At 32.9% G+C, this 19,971-nt stretch overlaps 1 protein-coding gene across 1 annotated transcript; it reads right to left on the bottom strand.

The window, feature by feature from the left end:
* Nucleotides 1–35: 35 nt before the first annotated feature.
* On the bottom strand, nt 36–18,265 carry LOC115219419. Its single transcript, XM_036509400.1, has 8 exons — nt 15,854–18,265; nt 15,562–15,706; nt 15,319–15,397; nt 14,985–15,013; nt 12,089–12,191; nt 8,240–10,646; nt 303–447; nt 36–138 (listed from the first exon to the last, which is right to left on the bottom strand). Exons 1-8 carry the CDS (start codon nt 18,248–18,250, stop codon nt 59–61), a joined length of 5,385 nt encoding a protein of 1,794 aa, XP_036365293.1. The 5' UTR covers nt 18,251–18,265; the 3' UTR covers nt 36–58.
* Nucleotides 18,266–19,971: the final 1,706 nt, after the last annotated feature.

Genomic DNA, 19,971 nt, shown 5'->3' with positions numbered 1-19,971 from the left:
GTATTGTATAAGATTTGGTGTGTGAGAGAATAATTTAGCAATAGTCATGGAACATCTACTATGTTGGCTGTAGATAGGTATCTTGTATTTGTTGTCCCTTTAGTATTGTGGCTGCCACTGGATTGTCATTGGTATATTCTGCAAAATATCAAATATACAAACACAAATTACATTTCAATATAGCAACTCCAATACATAAAGATAGAAACACTGATCTTATATTACACTAAGCATAACATTATATATTGTCCTACAGTAATAAAGGCAATTACATTTATATGTTATGTTTTGATAAAAGTTACCTGGTTCTGCAGGTATCTCATCGTATGGTTTAGTCTTGCCATTACTCTTGCTAGCTTCTCTGTCCTTTTGGGATGTTAAGGTGTCACTGTTGTAAGACATGATGGAACTGGTACGACGTCCTTGACTATGGATTGAATCACATCTCTGTTGATTAAAAAACAGAGCTGAGTGAATAATGTTAAATAGAAGAAACATTAATATTTGTATTCTAGAGTGTTCCTGATAAAAGACAAGAAAGGCATGCTTTTAAAATGTGTAGAAATATTATGAAATTTCTTCAACTATATTTACCTGAGGCACAGGTGGAAGTCTCCTTTGTGTTGTTGAGAATTTCCACTCATCTGGTGTCTGTTCCATCTCCAGGAAAAACTGACTTTTAGATTTTATTGTCTGAAGATTTCGGTTAAATATCTCTTCTGCATTTCTCGTTATTGCAACAGGATTGTTAGTCTGATACAGTAATTGTCTCATCTCAGTCTGAGAGAGAAAGTTGGGATTCTCTGCTGTTGTGGGTGAGTTATTGTGTGATTAATACATCTGAAAACACACAGTGTTATGGACACTACAATAGCCACAGATAGTATTACAGCTGCTGCTACAATGATAATTACCCAAGTCATATTCAGGTCGTGACCAGACTGGAATGGCACAGCAGTCAACATTGGAGATGTATCATTACTAACAAACAGTGTTAGTATGATAGCAGTTGTTGCTGATTGAACTGGAGTACCACCGTCTTTCACTATAAACTGCAGCTCATATGTTCCTGCATCATTTTGGTAAACTGTGCGAGAGAAAGATAACACACCAGTGTGTGAGTTCACTGTAAACAGGTTTTTATCATTGGATCTCAGTATTCCATATGTGAGGAAAGCATTGTTTCCAGTGTCTTTGTCAGATGCTCTCAGAATTGTGATGTCCTTCTTACTGTGTGGATGGTAGTGGACATCGAGATTGTAAGGGTCATTATTAGGAAACGTAAAATACGGAGCATTATCATTTTTATCTAGAATCTCAATAACAATATTGGCAGTGTCATTGAGAGAAGGTGTTCCATTATCTTTCACTAAAACCTGGAACTTATAGATGTCTTTCATTTCTCGATCTATTGATTGTGATGTAGAAATAAATCCATATTTTGTCAGTTGGAAAGGAATGTTATCATTGTTGTTATCATTGATGATAGAATATGTAAGTTGGCCTCCATCTCCAAGATCAGGGTCTGTAGCATTGATGAAGCCAATAGGGAAGTCAACTTTCTGGTTTTCATAGGTGAGGAATTGGAATGTCTCTTTGGTAAAATGTGGTTCTACATCATTGACATCAGTTACTTTGACAGAGAAATATTTTTTACTTTCTAGTTGAGGTGACCCCATGTCATGACACACAATAGATACTTTATAGTGGTCCCTTATTTCTCTGTCAAGATGGCCCTTAACAATCATTTTATATTCTTTAGAATCTATTTTGGCAAGTTTAAATTTATCATGTTTTAAATCACAGATAACCTCACCATTAGGTCCACTATCAGTGTCAGTGACCATAACATAAGCTATAAAACTATCTACTTCACTGTCTTCTGAAACTGCTGCTGAGCTCTCTGACAAAGGAGATACAAAATCTATATTTATCAATGGAGCAGTATTCTGGTTATTAATAATGAGAATCTGGACTTTGGTTACAGAACTTAAGGGTGGATTTCCTTCATCCTGTGCTTCAATAAATAATTTATAAGATTGCTTTTTACTAAAATGAAAATTATCATGTAAAAATAGATCTCCCGTTTTCTTATCTAATACAAAATATTTCGGAATATTTCGAGATGTTTTATGGTTGAAATGGTAAGAAATCTTTCCATTTTGTCCAGAATCTTTATCTGTGGCTTTTAAAGTAAGAATTGGTAAATGTCTTTGATGTGAATTATTTATAGAGATGTTATAGAGTTTCTGTGAAAATACAGGTGTGTTATCATTAACATCTGTCACAGATATGTGTACTTTGAGTGTAGCTGTTTTTGAAGGATATCCTCCATCTTTAGCTTCCAGTGTCAACATGTAAGAGTCTTTGAGTTCCCTGTCTAATTTGTCTCCTAACACTAGAGCTGGTATGAAAACACCATCATATCGCTTTTCAACTGAGAGGGAAAATGGTTCTCTTTTACTTTTCTTAATCATATATGTAATTTGAGAATTCTTTATTGAAATATCTTGATCAATGGCATTTAAAAGTGAGATTTTAGTCCCTTTAAATTGGCTTTCGAGAAATTCAATTTCAACTTCATTCTGTGGAAACTCTGGAGAATGGTCATTGATGTCTTCTATTAATATTTTTATCCTTAGAATCTTCATAAACGTTTTTCCTTTCCTCACTGCTACTTTCACTGTTCTGGAACATTCCTTGTTGTATGTACACAGAGACTCAGCATCCAGTGTTTGAGTAGTGTAGAGTTTTCCTGAGTTGGTGACATTAAATAAATGAGAACCACTCTCGACTGTCCTTTGTAGTTGTGTAAATGTAATGGGAGTGTGTTGTTGATGTGTGAGAGGGTGTGATAAGTTGGAGTCAACAGCAACGTCTCCTATATAGGTGTGAGGACTGTCTTCTTCCTTGACATAGTACGTAATATCTATGGACAGTACAAGGGTAATCAGTAAAGGTAGAAGACACAGTAGACCAATATATGCTGTCATGTCTGGGATTCTTCATCACATTTCAGCAGGAGAAATTTCTACAAAACACCAGAAACATTTAAAGTTTAAGTATAATTCAACAAATCTAATTTTATTTATAATAATCATTATGAAACATATTTCTGTCTGTAAACGTGTTCCATAAGTCCCAACTGTATAGTCCTCTGGGATCTGACAATCTACAAGATAACGAGAGTTATCTCCCTCGAATAAACCTCACTCATTTATCTTAAATATTGTGTTGTTTATCTAGTCTCAATGTTTTACGCTGTGTCTCTCAGAAAATTCTGTTGTTGGATTAAACGTTAGCAATCATCATGTTTTAGGTTTAATGTTCATAATTCATGAATAGATTAATGTATTTCTTCAAAAATATATCTATACAGAAATAATAAAACACTATATAGAAATGAGTATCAAAGTGAGACATGACATGTCTGGAATTAAATTTAAATTGCTTGTCCCAACCCTCTGACCGATTACAGAAATCATTTGATAAAAATATCTGCCATCACAATTCTAACGATACAGTTACTTTTTCCTGTTCCAAGAACAATTTTGGAATGTACAATGTTTGAACAGTTATAAGGATTGCTACAGGCTGGAATATAATAACATTCATTCTTAGCTCAGAAAGAACACTTCCACTTTTTCTTTTTTGTCTATTCCCAAGAATCAAGAGGAAAACTCCCATTCAAACTAATAAATATTCAAAGAAGTTATGGACTCATTAAATACACTAACAAAGGATGCATATGTGTGTGTGTGTGTATGTATATATATATATATAAAAGCACCAACTGATCGTGGCCATTTGCCAGCCTCCTCTGGTCCTTGTGCTGGTGGCACATAAATAGCAGCCACTACACTCACAGAGTGGTTGGCATTAGGAAGAGCATCCAGCTGTAGAAACACTGCCAGATCAGACTGGGGCCTGGTGCAGCCCCCTGGCTTCCCAGACCCCTGTTGAACCGTCCAACCCATGCTAGCATGGAAAACGGACCTTAAACGATGATGATGATAATGATATTTCATAGATACAATAATAGGAATTATAAAATATTTCATTTTAGGTTATTGATGAAAAAATCATCTATAATTATTAGACAGGGATATTAAGTGAAGTGAAAGAAAAATAAGTTAATCCCCATTCATAAATGTTTTGTAGGTTTTATATCATACTGCTAAATATAATATATTTAGAAAATAACAAGAATAATAATGTGATGTATGTTAGTTTGTAGAAAGATGTTACTATTTCTGATCAATTCTCAAATGAACAACATTCATTGATTGTTGTTAGAGTTAATATATTTTAAAAACACATGACAATATTATTAGTTTACATCTTACACTAAATATCTTAGATAACAAACATACACCACATTATATTTATCTTAATAATAATAATAATAATAATAATAATAATAATAATAATAATAACAACAACAACAACAAAACACTCTTAGCTTATTATAAATACAAAGAAATATTAAAAAGTTATTTAACAGAGTATGAGCTGTACTGACATACATTATTAACACTCAGTCTTATGGCTTTCAATCAATGTTTTCTGACAGTGAAATAAATATATATATACCTCTAGTTTGGACTATATTAGACCAATATTACATATAAAATATATCATAGCAATATATATGTATATAGTCTAATATTTCTTGTATAACGTGTCTTGTGTGATTCTGAGATTAAAATACGTAATACAGTTTGAAGTAATTGTATTACAATGACTACTGCAGTTATTGTTGTTGTTAATGGTGGAAGTGATGGCTAGATCTCTCGATCCTCCACTGTCCCAGTCCCTGTATATATACAACATGGCAGACATTTTAGATATTATCCTTACCCTGTCTTTCATTAGAAACACAAATAATATAAATGTTATAATGAATATGAAAAGATAATAAAGAGAAAGAGAGGGAGAGAGAGAGAGACTTACCTGCATTGTTTAATCCTTCACTGTAGTTGTGTGTGATGGATGATGTGTATCCTGCTGTAGTGTTCCACTCGAACTGCTGCTGCTGCTGCTGTAGTGGTATTATAGTGGTACTGCTGCTGTTGTAGTAGTGTTCCTGTGTTACTGCTGCTGCTGCTGATGTTCCTGTGTAACTGCTGATATAATAGTGTGACAGTTGCTGTATGTAGTGGGAGGTGAGATGTTAGCCAGATGCTGGTGTGTGCTAGTTACAACTCTATGTCCTCCACACACACACACACCCAATTGTGTGTATGATGAACAAAGAAAAAAGCTATCAGCCTCACTTTCAATATTGAAAGAAATATAGAAAATCTCTCTCATCCAATAGGAAATTACTGCAATGTTGTCTGTGTCACACAAACACATCAAATAAGAGAAGTCATGTTAAACAGAAGCAGCATCACTTTTTCTATCTAATAAAAACACTAAGTTTACATATCTAATGTTAGGAAATAAGAGATTTGTATTAAGATATGAGATTTATAATATTTCTTGATATTTAATGAGTTATTATTAACTTCACTATAAGAATACATATTCAGGATTTCTATCAGAAACAAATTGATTTCAGACTAAGTCACCAAAGATTTCATTTTTTAAGAAGTTTACATGATTAGAGGAACTGTAAAGAAAGTGAATCAAGAGGAATTATAATATTTTCAAATTAAAAAATTAAAACAAGTTTTTTTCTTATAATTTCTATATTATACTTAATAAAATATGGAACTTTTGGAATTTCTAAGTTGGTAGTTTTAATATGTTACTAATATACATGACTACTTTATTGGAATTTGTGTGAATCAACACTTATCTATGTATAATGATATCAATTAGTAAAATTCAAAATAAACTGAATATAAAAAAACCAGATGGGAACAAAAGACAAAATGTCAATAAAGTAAATCAATGGTAGAATCTAGTATGATACTAATTGATGGTAGATTTGGTATCGAACTAAAAGATACTATACCTAAACTTTCTAGGATAACTCAGATTATTTTATGTTTAATGAAATGACTACACTAAAACTGAGAGTAAAATAACTATTTTATAAGAACTTAGTATGTTAATATAAAGTAGGGTGTTTTGAAATATTTAATTTACCTCAGATGGAAATTAGGTCATAATAGATGCCACTGTAAGGCCCTTTATGTGTGTGATGGGTGAAAGAGACATAGAGTTGATATTTTTATATAAATATAAAGTATTGTATAAGATTTGGTGTGTGAGAGAATCATTTAACAATAGTCATGGAACATCTACTATGTTGGCTGTAGATAGGTATCTTGTATTTGTTGTCCCTTTAGTATTGTGGCTGCCACTGGATTGTCATTGGTATATTCTGCAAAATATCAAATATACAAACACAAATTACATTTCAATATAACAACTCCAATATATAAAGATAGAAACATTGATCTTATATTACACTAAGCATAACATTATATATTGTCCTACAGTAATAAAGGCAATTACATTTATATGTTATGTTTTGATAAAAGTTACCTGGTTCTGCAGGTATCTCATCATATGGTTTAGTCTTGCCATTACTCTTGCTAGGTTCTCTGTCCTTTTGGGATGTTAAGGTGTCACTGTTGAAAGACATAATGGAACTGGTGCGACGTTCTTGACTATGGATTGAATCACATCTCTGGTGATTAGAAAACAGAGTGAAACATAATGTTAAAAAGCGAAAAACATCTACATTTGCATTCTAGTATATTTCCTGTGTTATAGAAAAAAGGAACATTTTATTTTTCAAAATAAAAAATATTATAATTAAATATCTTCTTATTTAATTAAAATGCATTAGAGTAAAAATAAATCATAACAAATGTATAGGTTAGATATTAATGCACAAATTTTAAATATATTTATTTGGTTAAGTATAAAATGAGAAAATCATTGAAACTTGCACGAAATAAATCCAGTATATTTTTGTAATAAATCACTTAAATGTACAAAATATATGAAATGGAATATAATATGTAACAAATACAAGGGTCGGCTAAACAAGATCCTCATATAGAATGTGACCAAACAATATTTATTTTGCAACATAGTCACTCTTGCAGACCACACACTTCTTTCATCAGTGTTCTCATTTCATTTTGTTGGTCAAAAAAAGTTATGAAAAGCAGACATGACATCACTATCACTATGATACTGGTTCGCAGCCAAGTGTTTTTTCAAATTGGGAAACAGATGATAGTCAGATGTGGCCAAATCAGGAGAATAAGGAGGGTGAGCCACCAGTTCAAAACAACAGTCATTGAAACCAAGGACTTGTAGCATTGTTCTATGAAATATGACTCCGTTTGTCAGTTTTCCTGGGTGTTTGAACTTGATAGCTTTGTGTAACTGCCTCAGCAACTGCCACACCATTAATGCTGTAGCCTTTTTGAAGATAGTCGATAAACAATGCTTTTTGCATTCCCCAAAAAACTGCAGCCATCATCTTTCTAGCAGATGAAATGACTTTGGCCTTCTTTGGAGCAGATGAGAAGGGCTGTTTCTACTGCATGGAATGTCTCTTTGTCTCTAGCTCAAAGTGATGAAAGCAACGCTCAACCTAGGGAAGGAAATGCTTACGGAAACCAGCTGGATTGGCCTCAAACAAAGTCAGATTTTCTTGTGATGTAATCAACCTAGTGTGATTTTAGTCAGGTGTCAGAAGAGATGGTACCCACCATGCAGAAACCTTCTTCAAGCTAAGTTCATTATGCAGAATATTCTCAACTCTTGCAATGGATATATTACTAACATTGACTATTTGATTTATATCAATAACCTGTCATCCATCATCATGTGGTGAAAACAATCAATGTTTTCCTTAGTGATGGCAGTTGCAGGGAATCCAAACTTTGGAGGTTTACAAGACTCTCCCTTTCACTCCTAAATTCAGCTGCACACTTTTGCACTGGTATTACAGTTGTCATCTTCTGATGAGGCAAGCATGTCTGCATGAATGTTCTTGGTGGCTAAACCCTTTTTCTGCAGGTACTTGATGACAAATTTGGTCCATTTTCAAGAGAAGTCACTACTAGTTACTTCTGAAGTAACTAGCAGCTATAAATAAGAAGGGCTAAAATTAATGCATGCAATAATTCACTGCTCTAGCATCTCTCCTTCATTGTCAGCCTATGACATTTTCAGACCACCCTCATAATCTACATATCTAAAATGTGCTTTCAAATAAATCATAGAAATTTATTATTCAACAACTGAATTAGTGAAAAAACTTTACCTGAGGCACAGGTGGAAGTCTCCTTTGTGTTGTCGAGAATTTCCATTCATCTGGTGTCTGTTCCATCTCCAGATAAAACTGACTTTTAGATTTTATTGTCTGAAGATTTCGGTTAAATATCTCTTCTGCATTTCTCGTTATTGCAACAGGATTGTTAGTCTGATACAGTAATTGTCTCATCTCAGTCTGAGAGAGAAAGTTGGGATTCTCTGCTGTTGTGGGTGAGTTATTTGTGTGATTAATACATCTGAAAACACACAGTGTTATGGACACTACAATAGCCACAGATAGTATTACAGCTGCTGCTACAATGATAATTACCCAAGTCATATTCAGGTCGTGACCAGACTGGAATGGCACAGCAGTCAACATTGGAGATGTATCATTACTAACAAACAGTGTTAGTATGATAGCAGTTGTTGCTGATTGAACTGGAGTACCACCGTCTTTCACTATAAACTGCAGCTCATATGTTCCTGCATCATTTTGGTAAACTGTGCGAGAGAAAGATAACACACCAGTGTGTGAGTTCACTGTAAACAGGTTTTTATCATTGGATCTCAGTATTCCATATGTGAGGAAAGCATTGTTTCCAGTGTCTTTGTCAGATGCTCTCAGAATTGTGATGTCCTTCTTACTGTGTGGATGGTAGTGGACATCGAGATTGTAAGGGTCATTATTAGGAAACGTAAAATACGGAGCATTATCATTTTTATCTAGAATCTCAATAACAATATTGGCAGTGTCATTGAGAGAAGGTGTTCCATTATCTTTCACTAAAACCTTGAACTTATAGATGTCTTTCATTTCTCGATCTATTGGTTGTGATGTAGAAATAAATCCATATTTTGTCAGTTGGAAAGGAATGTTATCATTGTTGTTATCATTGATGATAGAATATGTAAGTTGGCCTCCATCTCCAAGATCAGGGTCTGTAGCATTGATGAAGCCAATAGGGAAGTCAACTTTCTGGTTTTCATAGGTGAGGAATTGGAATGTCTCTTTGGTAAAATGTGGTTCTACATCATTGACATCAGTTACTTTGACAGAGAAATATTTTTTACTTTCTAGTTGAGGTGACCCCATGTCATGACACACAATAGATACTTTATAGTGGTCCCTTATTTCTCTGTCAAGATGGCCCTTAACAATCATTTTATATTCTTTAGAATCAATTTTGGCAAGTTTAAACTTATCATGTTTTAAATCACAGATAACCTCACCATTAGGTCCACTATCATTGTCAGTGACCATAACATAAGCTATAAAACTACCAATTTTACTTGCTTCTGAAACTGCTGTGGAACTCTCAGATAAAGGAGATACAAAATCTATATTTATCAATGGAACATTATTCTGATTATTGACTACGTGAATCTGAACTGCTGCAACAGATTTTTTGGGTTGCTTGCCTCCATCTCTTGCTTCAATAAATATTTTATAAGACTCCTTTTTACTAAAATGAAAATTATCATGTAGAAATAAATCTCCAGTTTTCTTATCTAATACAAAATATTTCTGGATATTTCGAGATGTTTTATGGTTGAAATGGTAAGAAATCTTTCCATTGTCTCCAGAATCTTTATCTGTGGCTTTTAAAGTAAGAATTGGTAAATGTCTTTGATGTGAATTACTTATAGAGATGTTGTAGAGTTTCTGTGAAAATACAGGTGTGTTATCATTAACATCTGTCACAGATATGTGTACCTTGAGTGTAGCTGTTTTGGGAGGATTCCCTCCATCTTTAGCTTCCAGGGTCAAGATATATGAGTCTTTGAGTTCCCTGTTTAATTTTCCTTCTAAAGTCAGTTCAGGTATAAAAATGCCATCTTGTTTTGTGACAGAGAGAGAAAATGGTTCTCTCTTTCTTTTCTCAATCATATATGTAATTTGAGAATTCTGTATTGAAATATCTTGATCAATAGCATTTAAAAGTGAGATTTTAGTACCTTTAAATTGGCTTTCGAGAAATTCAATTTCAACTTCATTCTGTGGAAATTCTGGAGAATGATCATTGATGTCATCAATTAATATTTTAATTCTTAATATTTTCATAAATGCTTCTTCTTTCCTCACTGCTACTTTAACTATTCTGGAACATTCCTTGCTGTATGTACACAGAGACTCAGCATCCAGTGTCTGAGTAGTGTATAGTTTTCCTGAGTTGGTGACATTAAATAAGTGAGAACCACTCTCGACTGTCCTTTGTAGTTGTGTAAATGTAATGAGAGTGTGTTGTTGATGTGTGAGAGGGTGTGATAAGTTGGAGTCAACAGCAATGTCTCCTATATAGGTGTGAGGTCTGCCTTCTTCCTTGACATGGTATGTAATATCTATGGACAGTACAAGGGTGATCAGCAAATGTAGAAGACACAGTAGACCAATATATGCTGTCATGTCTGGAATTCTTCATCACATTTCAGCAGGAGAAATTGCTACAAAAGACAACAAAAATATTTAAAGCTTATGTAGAATTAAAACAAAATAACACATAAAAGCAAAAACTACTTTGTAAATATTATTTCTATCTCCAAATATATACTATTAGATTCATCAGAAATATTTAAAATGTGTCAACTTTTCTCTTCTGATGACAGTTACATCTTGGGTGTGATGTGGTGGCCGAATGGATGACAGAAAAGAAAAAACAGGGAACAGTAAAGACCAAAGTACCTGACATTCCACGATAGTTTCAATATAGAACTGGTAGAAGTTCAATGTTGAATTAAAAATATATATTGATAGAGTTCAGTCAAGTATTTTTCTCTGGAAGGTAATGGAACCAGTTGGAGTGGCTACCTTCCTACACATAGGCAGGGAAACACACTTCACTTGCCACGGTTTCTAAATCTACATTCTTAACAGCTTATGGTTTACTTACAGAGAGTGCTGGGTACATTTTGCCATGGCACAAGCACTACAGAGGTTGGAAGAGAGGATAATATATCTTTATATATTTATAATGGAAATAAATATCTTGCAAATACAATAAAGATACATTTTTTTGCAAGATGTGTTTTAGCAGAGACCGCAATAAATTAAAAACAAATTCAGATAGTAAATATTTTTGCATGTCTATTCACCTTTTATTTCACTATATTGTCTACAGATATTGAAATAAACTCATATAGTTTTTTTTTGAAGAATGAACTACATGAAAACACGAAAAAAAAAAAAAAAACAAACTTAAAGTGAATTGAATAAAAACAAAATCCATGCAGTCTGAAAATGAAGGACAAGACTGAATACAGGTGGGAAGCAAAAAATTGAGGAGCTAAAGGAGTAGATCTACTTGGTGTATAAAATGGAAATGTGTCACAGACATGGATGTTGAAATCTCAAGGAGTATGAAGATAAGATGGAAGGTATTTACTTTGATAACAAAACTGGACAAACCTTTTACAAGCCTGGCTCTTCAATAGCATTGACCTAGCTGAACATTTATATGCAAATGAGACATGAGGTACTATGGAGAGGGACGAGTATTTCAATTAGCTATGAGACAAAAAAGGGTCATGGAAAGATCCATGCTTGGAGAGCATATCTGAAATGGGGAGATCTGAAACTAGAACAGAGGAAAATATGTATTTGCTGAACACTGACAACACAAGTTCCAGTGGGGTGGATGTGTCACAAGGTTCACAGTGGATTGTGCAGTTGCTGAGTGATATCCAAGATATGAGAAAAAAGGCATTCAGAAAGCTTTTACAATGATAAGAAGATAATTTAGTTGAACAATTTGGGACAACAAGGGAAGAAGGATGCAATCAAGAAAGAATTGGAAGTGCATTGTGACCAGTGGTGTTAACATCTGACTGATACTGTGAAACATATATTGATACATTTTACTTTGCAGACAAATTAGTGTTTCTAACAGCCTGACATTCTTTGGAAAGGAAGAAAGCTTTGAATGTTTCAATAAGCTGAGTAGACCACCAGAGACACAAATAGACTGAAGAGTTTGGTGAATATAGGAGCTAATTCAGGAGTTCACAGATGGAAGGAGATGGAAGAAACACGATCAGGGTGTAGTCACTTTGGTTGAAGTGGTGAGAAGAGTTTACACAATGGTCAATAATTACACTTGACTCTGGTTGGTGTTGAATGACTGTATGAATCAGGTGGTAAAGTACTGGACAACCAGCAGAGAGGTCAGTGGTTCATATCCAGTAGAGAAACTAGATGTCAACACCCACTTCATTAATCTATGTAATTCAGAGAAGGTTTACCTAAGTGTCTGGTAACTATTTCATATGAAAAAGAAACTAAATAAATTTGAGGTTCAGACTGAAGTTAGTAACAATATAACTACATCTTATTTCGTCTGGTGGATGTAATTTAGGATTAACAATTAGAGAATGAAAACAGTTCTATGAGATTAAAGTAGAACTTAATGAAAAATAAATTATAATGAAGTTATTATGTAATACTGTGGGGGAAAATCTAATAACAGGAGCTAGAATTTAGAAAGCTAATCATTTGGGAAATGTCACATGGATAAAGGATATTATGATGGTTTAACCAATATTTTAAAGGAATATTTTATATTAAACTTCAAATGTAATAAAATGTTGAAAATATGTTGATAAAAATAATTATTAAGACCTAACACAGTGGTATTAATAACAAAGACAGAATACTTTATAAATTTATGTGGAAATATTTTACAAAGATATTTTTAACTAGATACAAAGATGGGGATCATAGAGTAGTGAATTTTGTTGATGGAAAAAGATGTATTAATTATCTTCATGAAATATGTAGATCTCTTTCTAATTGAATTAATTGTAATAAAATTTATTTAATCCTTATTTACTTACAACACAAAGATTTTATACATAAAAAATATTTCTTTTATATTATATTTAGTGAAGAACAACTATAATGATGTGATGTATGTTAGTTTGTAGAAAGACAATGATATATTTCTGATCAATTCTCAACATTCATCTCTTGTTGTTAGAGCTAATAGATTTTAACCACACAAGACAGTATCATCAGTTTATATCTCACACAAAATACCTTAAATAAATCTACACTACATTATATTTATCACGATCTGAATAATAATAATAATAATAATAATAATAATAATAATAATAATGATGATGATGATGATGATGATGATGATGATGAAACATTTTGAGTTTATGATATACAAAGACGTGAAAAATATTTAACAGTATGTATGTATGTCTATATCTATCTGTCTGTTTGTCTGTCATATATGACAGACAAACAATGTTTGTCTACATATATCTATCTATCTATATATGTATATGTGTGTATATATATATATATATATAAATAAATTTTTTTTTTATTTATTTATTTTCTCTCCTTGTTTCTTTCTGTGGAAGAGTGTAGGCTCGAAAAGTTAAAGACTTTTCCACTTCCCGAGCGTTAAACTAATACATCTGTTAGTTGTCTACACCACCTGTCTTTGTCTTTTGTTTCTTTGTGAATTCTCCCCCTATATATATATATATATATGCTGACATCGGTTTGAGTTCATTAAAGTTAGAGAGAGACTAAGATATAATTACTGAATTATTACGACAAAACAGATATAAACTATACTGACATACATCATTATCACTATATTGAACAATTATGTATAAGATATGTCATAGCAATGTATATAATTTAATATTTCTTGTATAACGTTGTCTTGTGTGATTCCAACATTAAAAGACGTAATGCAGTTCGAAGTAATTATATTACAATGTCTACTGCAGTTGTGTTGTTAATGGTGGAAGTGATGGCTAGATCTCTCGATCCTCCACTGTCCCAGTCCCTGTATATATACAACATGGCAGACATTTTAGATATTATCCTTACCCTGTCTTTCATTAGAAACACAAATAATATAAATGTTATAATGAATATGAAAAGATAATAAAGAGAAAGAGAGAGAGAGAGAGAGACTTACCTGCATTGTTTAATCCTTCACTGTAGTTGTGTGTGATGGATGATGTGTATCCTGCTGTAGTGTTCCACTCTAACTGCTGCTGCTACTGCTGTAGTGGTATTATAGTGGTACTGCTGCTGTTGTAGTAGTGTTCCTGTGTTACTGCTGCTGCTGCTGCTGTTCCTGTGTAACTGCTGATATAATAGTGTGACAGTTGCTGTGTGTAGTGGGAGGTGAGATGTTAGCCAGATGCTGGTGTGTGCTAGTTACAACTCTATGTCCTCCACACACACACACACACACAATTGTGTGTATGATGAACAAAGAAAAAAGCTATCAGCCTCACTTTCAATATTGAAAGAAATATAGAAAATCTCTCTCATCCAATAGGAAATTACTGCAATGATGTCTGTGTCACACAAACACTTCAAATAACAGAAGCCACATGGAAGTAAAGCAGTTTGTAGTGCTAAGAATTTCGTTTGTGTTTAATATTAATAAGCAAAGAAACTTCATATTTTCCAATTATCTTCAAGTTATAAACTATTTGATATTCTAGTCAAGAAATTAATCTTTATAATTAGTTATATTGAAAATTATATTTGATGCTAATATTGATTTTAAACTTAAACTAAAACCCTCAACTTTTGAGATGAAATATAAGAAGGATGAGATAAATGAAATAAGTGACAATGTTGTAAATTTGAGAAAATATATCTTATCATTAACGATGACAATAAATGATGCACAAAATAACGTTATAAACAAATGGCTTAGTCTCTCATCATATCTATATAATGGTGAGAAAAGAATTAGTTCTATTTCTACAATCACCTTCGGTGTTTTTGAAATATAATTGTGTACTTAAGAAAAAGAAAATTATGACAAGTTAAAAGCTAATTATCATTTCATGTAAAATTAAAAGTTTAAAATAAATATGAAAAAATAAATCTAAGCAGACTAACAAAATATGTTAATATAGTTTAAAATATTTACATTATTTAAGTATCAGAGATGTAAATAATACACCATAAGGAAGATGCTGTTGGCCGTTTATGTGTGCGATGTGTGAAAGAAACATAGAGTTGATATTTTTATATTAATATAAAGTATTGTATAAGGTTTGGTGTGTGAGAGAATCATTTAACAATAGTCATGGAAAATTTACTATGTTGGCTGTAGATAGGTATCTTGTATTTGTTGTCCCTTTAGTATTGTGGCTGCCACTGGATTGTCATTGGTATATTCTGCAAAATATCAAATATACAAACACAAATTACATTTCAATATAACAACTCCAATACATAAAGATAGAAACACTGATCTTATATTACACTAAGCATAACATTATATATTGTCCTACAGTAATAAAGGCAATTACATTTATATGTTATGTTTTGATAAAAGTTACCTGGTTCTGCAGGTATCTCATCGTATGGTTTAGTCTTGCCATTACTCTTGCTAGCTTCTCTGTCCTTTTGGGATGTTAAGGTGTCACTGTTGTAAGACATGATGGAACTGGTACGACGTTCTTGACTATGGATTGAATCACATCTCTGTGGATTAGATAACAGAGCAGAGTGAATAATGTTAAATACAAGACATGTTAACATTTGTATTCTAGAGTGTTCCTGATAAAAGACAAGAAAGGCATGCTTTTAAAATGTGTAGAAATATTATGAAATTTCTTCAACTATATTTACCTGAGGCACAGGTGGAAGTCTCCTTTGTGTTGTTGAGAATTTCCATTCATCTGGTGTCTGTTCCATCTCCAGAAAAAACTGACTTTTAGATTTTATTGTCTGAAGATTTCGGTTAAATATCTCTTCTGCATTTCTCGTTATTGCAACAGGATTGTTAGTCTGATACAGTAATTGTCTCATCTCAGTCTGAGAGAGAAAGTTGGGATTCTCTGCTGTTGTGGGTGAGTTATTTGTGTGATTAATACATCTGAAAACACACAGTGTTATGGACACTACAATAGCCACAGATAGTATTACAGCTGCTGCTACAATGATAATTACCCAAGTCATATTCAGGTCGTGACCAGACTGGAATGGCACAGCAGTCAACATTGGAGATGTATCATTACTAACAAACAGTGTTAGTATGATAGCAGTTGTTGCTGATTGAACTGGAGTACCACCGTCTTTCACTATAAACTGCAGCTCATATGTTCCTGCATCATTTTGGTAAACTGTGCGAGAGAAAGATAACACACCAGTGTGTGAGTTCACTGTAAACAGGTTTTTATCATTGGATCTCAGTATTCCATATGTGAGGAAAGCATTGTTTCCAGTGTCTTTGTCAGATGCTCTCAGAATTGTGATGTCCTTCTTACTGTGTGGATGGTAGTGGACATCGAGATTGTAAGGGTCATTATTAGGAAACGTAAAATACGGAGCATTATCATTTTTATCTAGAATCTCAATAACAATATTGGCAGTGTCATTGAGAGAAGGTGTTCCATTATCTTTCACTAAAACCTTGAACTTATAGATGTCTTTCATTTCTCGATCTATTGGTTGTGATGTAGAAATAAATCCATATTTTGTCAGTTGGAAAGGAATGTTATCATTGTTGTTATCATTGATGATAGAATATGTAAGTTGGCCTCCATCTCCAAGATCTGGGTCTGTAGCATTGATGAAGCCAATAGGGAAGTCAACTTTCTGGTTTTCATAGGTGAGGAATTGGAATGTCTCTTTGGTAAAATGTGGTTCTACATCATTGACATCAGTTACTTTGACAGAGAAATATTTTTTACTTTCTAGTTGAGGTGACCCCATGTCATGACACACAATAGATACTTTATAGTGGTCCCTTATTTCTCTGTCAAGAGGGCCCTTAACAATCATTTTATATTCTTTAGAATCAATTTTGGCAAGTTTAAATTTATCATGTTTTAAATCACAGATAACCTCACCATTAGGTCCACTATCAGTGTCAGTGACCATAACATAAGCTATAAAACTACCAATTTTACTTGCTTCTGAAACTGCTGCTGAACTCTCTGATAAAGGAGATACAAAATCTATATTTATCAATGGAGCAGTATTCTGGTTATTAATCACATAAATGTGAACTCTGGTTACTGACTTTAGAGGTGGATTTCCTCCATCTCTTGCTTCAACAAACAATTTATAAGACTGCTTTTTATTAAACTGAAAATTATCATGTAAAAACAAATCTCCAGTGTTCTTATCTAATACAAAATATTTCTGGATATTTCGAGATGTTTTATGGTTGAAATGGTAAGAAATCTTTCCATTGTCTCCAGAATCTTGATCTGTGGCTTTTAAAGTAAGAATTGGTAAATGTCTTTGATGTGAATTACTTACAGAGATGTTGTAGATTTCCTGTGGAAATACAGGTGTGTTATCATTAACATCTGTCACAGATATGTGTACCTTGAGTGTAGCTGTTTTTGGTGGATTCCCTCCATCTTTAGCTTCAAGTTTCAACATATAATAGTCTTTGAGTTCCCTGTCTAATCTATCTTCTAGAATGAGATCAGGTATGAAAATACCCTTCTGTTTTGTAACAGAGAGAGAAAATGGTTCTCTTTTATTTTTCTTAATCATATATGTAATTTGGGAATTTTTTATTGAAATATCTTCATCAATGGCATTTAGAAGAGTGATTTTAGTACCTTTAAAATCTCTCTCTAAAAACTTTATTGTGATTTCATTCTTCGGAAATTCTGGAGAATGGTCATTAATGTCTTCTATTAATATTTTTATTTTGAGAATTTTCATAAAAGTTTCTTCTTTCCTCACTGCTACCTTAACTATTCTGGAACATTCCTTGTTGTATGTACACAGAGACTCAGCATCCAGTGTCTGAGTAGTGTATAGTTTTCCTGAGTTGGTGACATTAAATAAGTGAGAACCACTCTCGACTGTCCTTTGTAGTTGTGTAAATGTAATGAGAGTGTGTTGTTGATGTGTGAGAGGGTGTGATAAGTTAGAGTCAACAGCAATGTCTCCTATATAGGTGTGAGGACTGCCTTCTTCATTGACATGGTATATAATATCTATGGACAGTACAAGGGTGATCAGTAAATATAGAAGACACAGTAGACCAATATATGCTGTCATGTCTGGGATTCTTCATCACATTTCAGCAGGAGAATTTGCTATAAAAGACAACAAATATTTAAACATTAAGTAGAATAAAATAAGTTAATTTGAAGTTATAATAACCATTATATAAATGATTATTGATTGTATGTCTTTTACATGTGCTCTAAATAATTCAAAATGTTTCTTCTAATCTAACAAGCTAACTCACAATATATAGATGATGCCGCTTCTTTGGAAAAAGGCAGCAACCTTTCTGTGTTTAGAATTGCATTTAGAATGTTTTGGCATGACAAGTTTCATAATTTACTATTGAGAGAGTACTTAGAAAGGGACAACATCTTGATATTGATTTCAAATTATGGCACAAGGCTAGCAGTTTTTTGGGAGGGGTTAAGTTGCTTACATCGATCCCAGTGCTCACCTGGTACTTATTTTATTAACCCCAAAAGGATGAAAGGCAAAGTCAAACCTGGTGGAATTTGAACTCAGAATGTAAAGGCAGACGAAATACTGCTGAGCAGTTTGCTTGGTAAGATAATAATTCTAGCAGCATATTGCCTCACAGTAGATTGATACTGAAATATCACATCTTTGTTGACTCCATGAGTATCTGATGAGGATATTTCATTGAGATATTTTGTAACAAATGTTTAATCTTGTTCAGGCTCCATGTCTTCCTTAGAAACCATTTCAAAACAGACACGGAGCCTGAACAGCCTTTCAGCTGGTCAGTTCCTACCAAACCATCCAACCCATGCTAGCATGAAAAATGGACATCAAATGATGATGACAATGGTGATTAGATGTAATCAATTTACAGTTAAATATTTAGAATTTAATCCACACTGTAGTTATATGTTGGAATATTAACTGATAATGCTGTTAATGATTCTATTTCTGGTTGAAAGAATAAATGTAATGCAAAACATATCTTTATATTGTAGAAGTGTGTGTAATACTTCTCTGTAGAAATATGAAGCCAAGTTCCATTCCTCAATACACACACCAATATAAACACCTTCAGGCACACATATATATTACAGGCAAGCAAAACAGTCTATATTCTTCTGGATAGGTAACAACACTGGGTGGACGAAGTAAACATATTGGAGGTAGACAAAAGGATAGATAAAGAAACTGAGGCAGTCAGAGAAGATACCAGAACAATTACAATTAGACTTCTCATAGACAACATGACTGCAGCCATTATCTCTTCACTTAAACTGCAAACGAGAGGAACAGATGAACAACAGGATTGTTTCAATAAAACTCTCTTATGGATCATCATGATAACAAAATAAGTTTGTATTTCACACAAAATATTTTGAATAAGAAAGCTAGACAAGATTATATTTATCATCCATTGTAATGATAATGAGGATGATGATGGTGATGAGGAACATTCTTTACTTATTATGCACGAAGGAATATATAATGGATATATATATATATATATAGGGATATTACTAATGTTAGAATTCATAAATTATTAACACCGTCTTATTGGCTATAATCAATGTTTTTTGATAGTTAAATAAATGCACACACACACATACACGCACACACATATATCAGTTTGGACTATATTAAACAATTCTATATAAGATATATAGTTTAATATCCTTTGTATAATGTTGTCTTATGTGATTCTGACATTAAAAGGTGTAATCCAGATTAAAGTAATTGTATTACAATGTCTACTGCAAATTTTGTTGTTGCCAATGGTGGAAGTGATG

This window comes from Octopus sinensis, linkage group LG14, assembly GCF_006345805.1.
Source record: "Octopus sinensis linkage group LG14, ASM634580v1, whole genome shotgun sequence".
NCBI classification, from domain to species: Eukaryota; Metazoa; Mollusca; class Cephalopoda; order Octopoda; family Octopodidae; genus Octopus; species Octopus sinensis.
This window is presented reverse-complemented; position numbering and strand designations above follow the sequence as displayed.

Excerpts from the sequence above, each read along its gene's own strand:
- LOC115219419 (XM_036509400.1), bottom strand. The coding sequence starts at position 18,250 with ATGACAGCATATATTGGTCTACTGTGTCTTCTATATTTACTGATCACC. Across the intron at positions 10,647-12,088 it reads AACACTAATTTGTCTGCAAA|AATTCCAGACATGACAGCAT; the intron begins GTAAAATGTATC and ends AATGTGATGAAG. Across the intron at positions 448-8,239 it reads GACTTCCACCTGTGCCTCAG|AGATGTGATTCAATCCATAG; the intron begins GTAAAGTTTTTT and ends TTTAATCAACAG.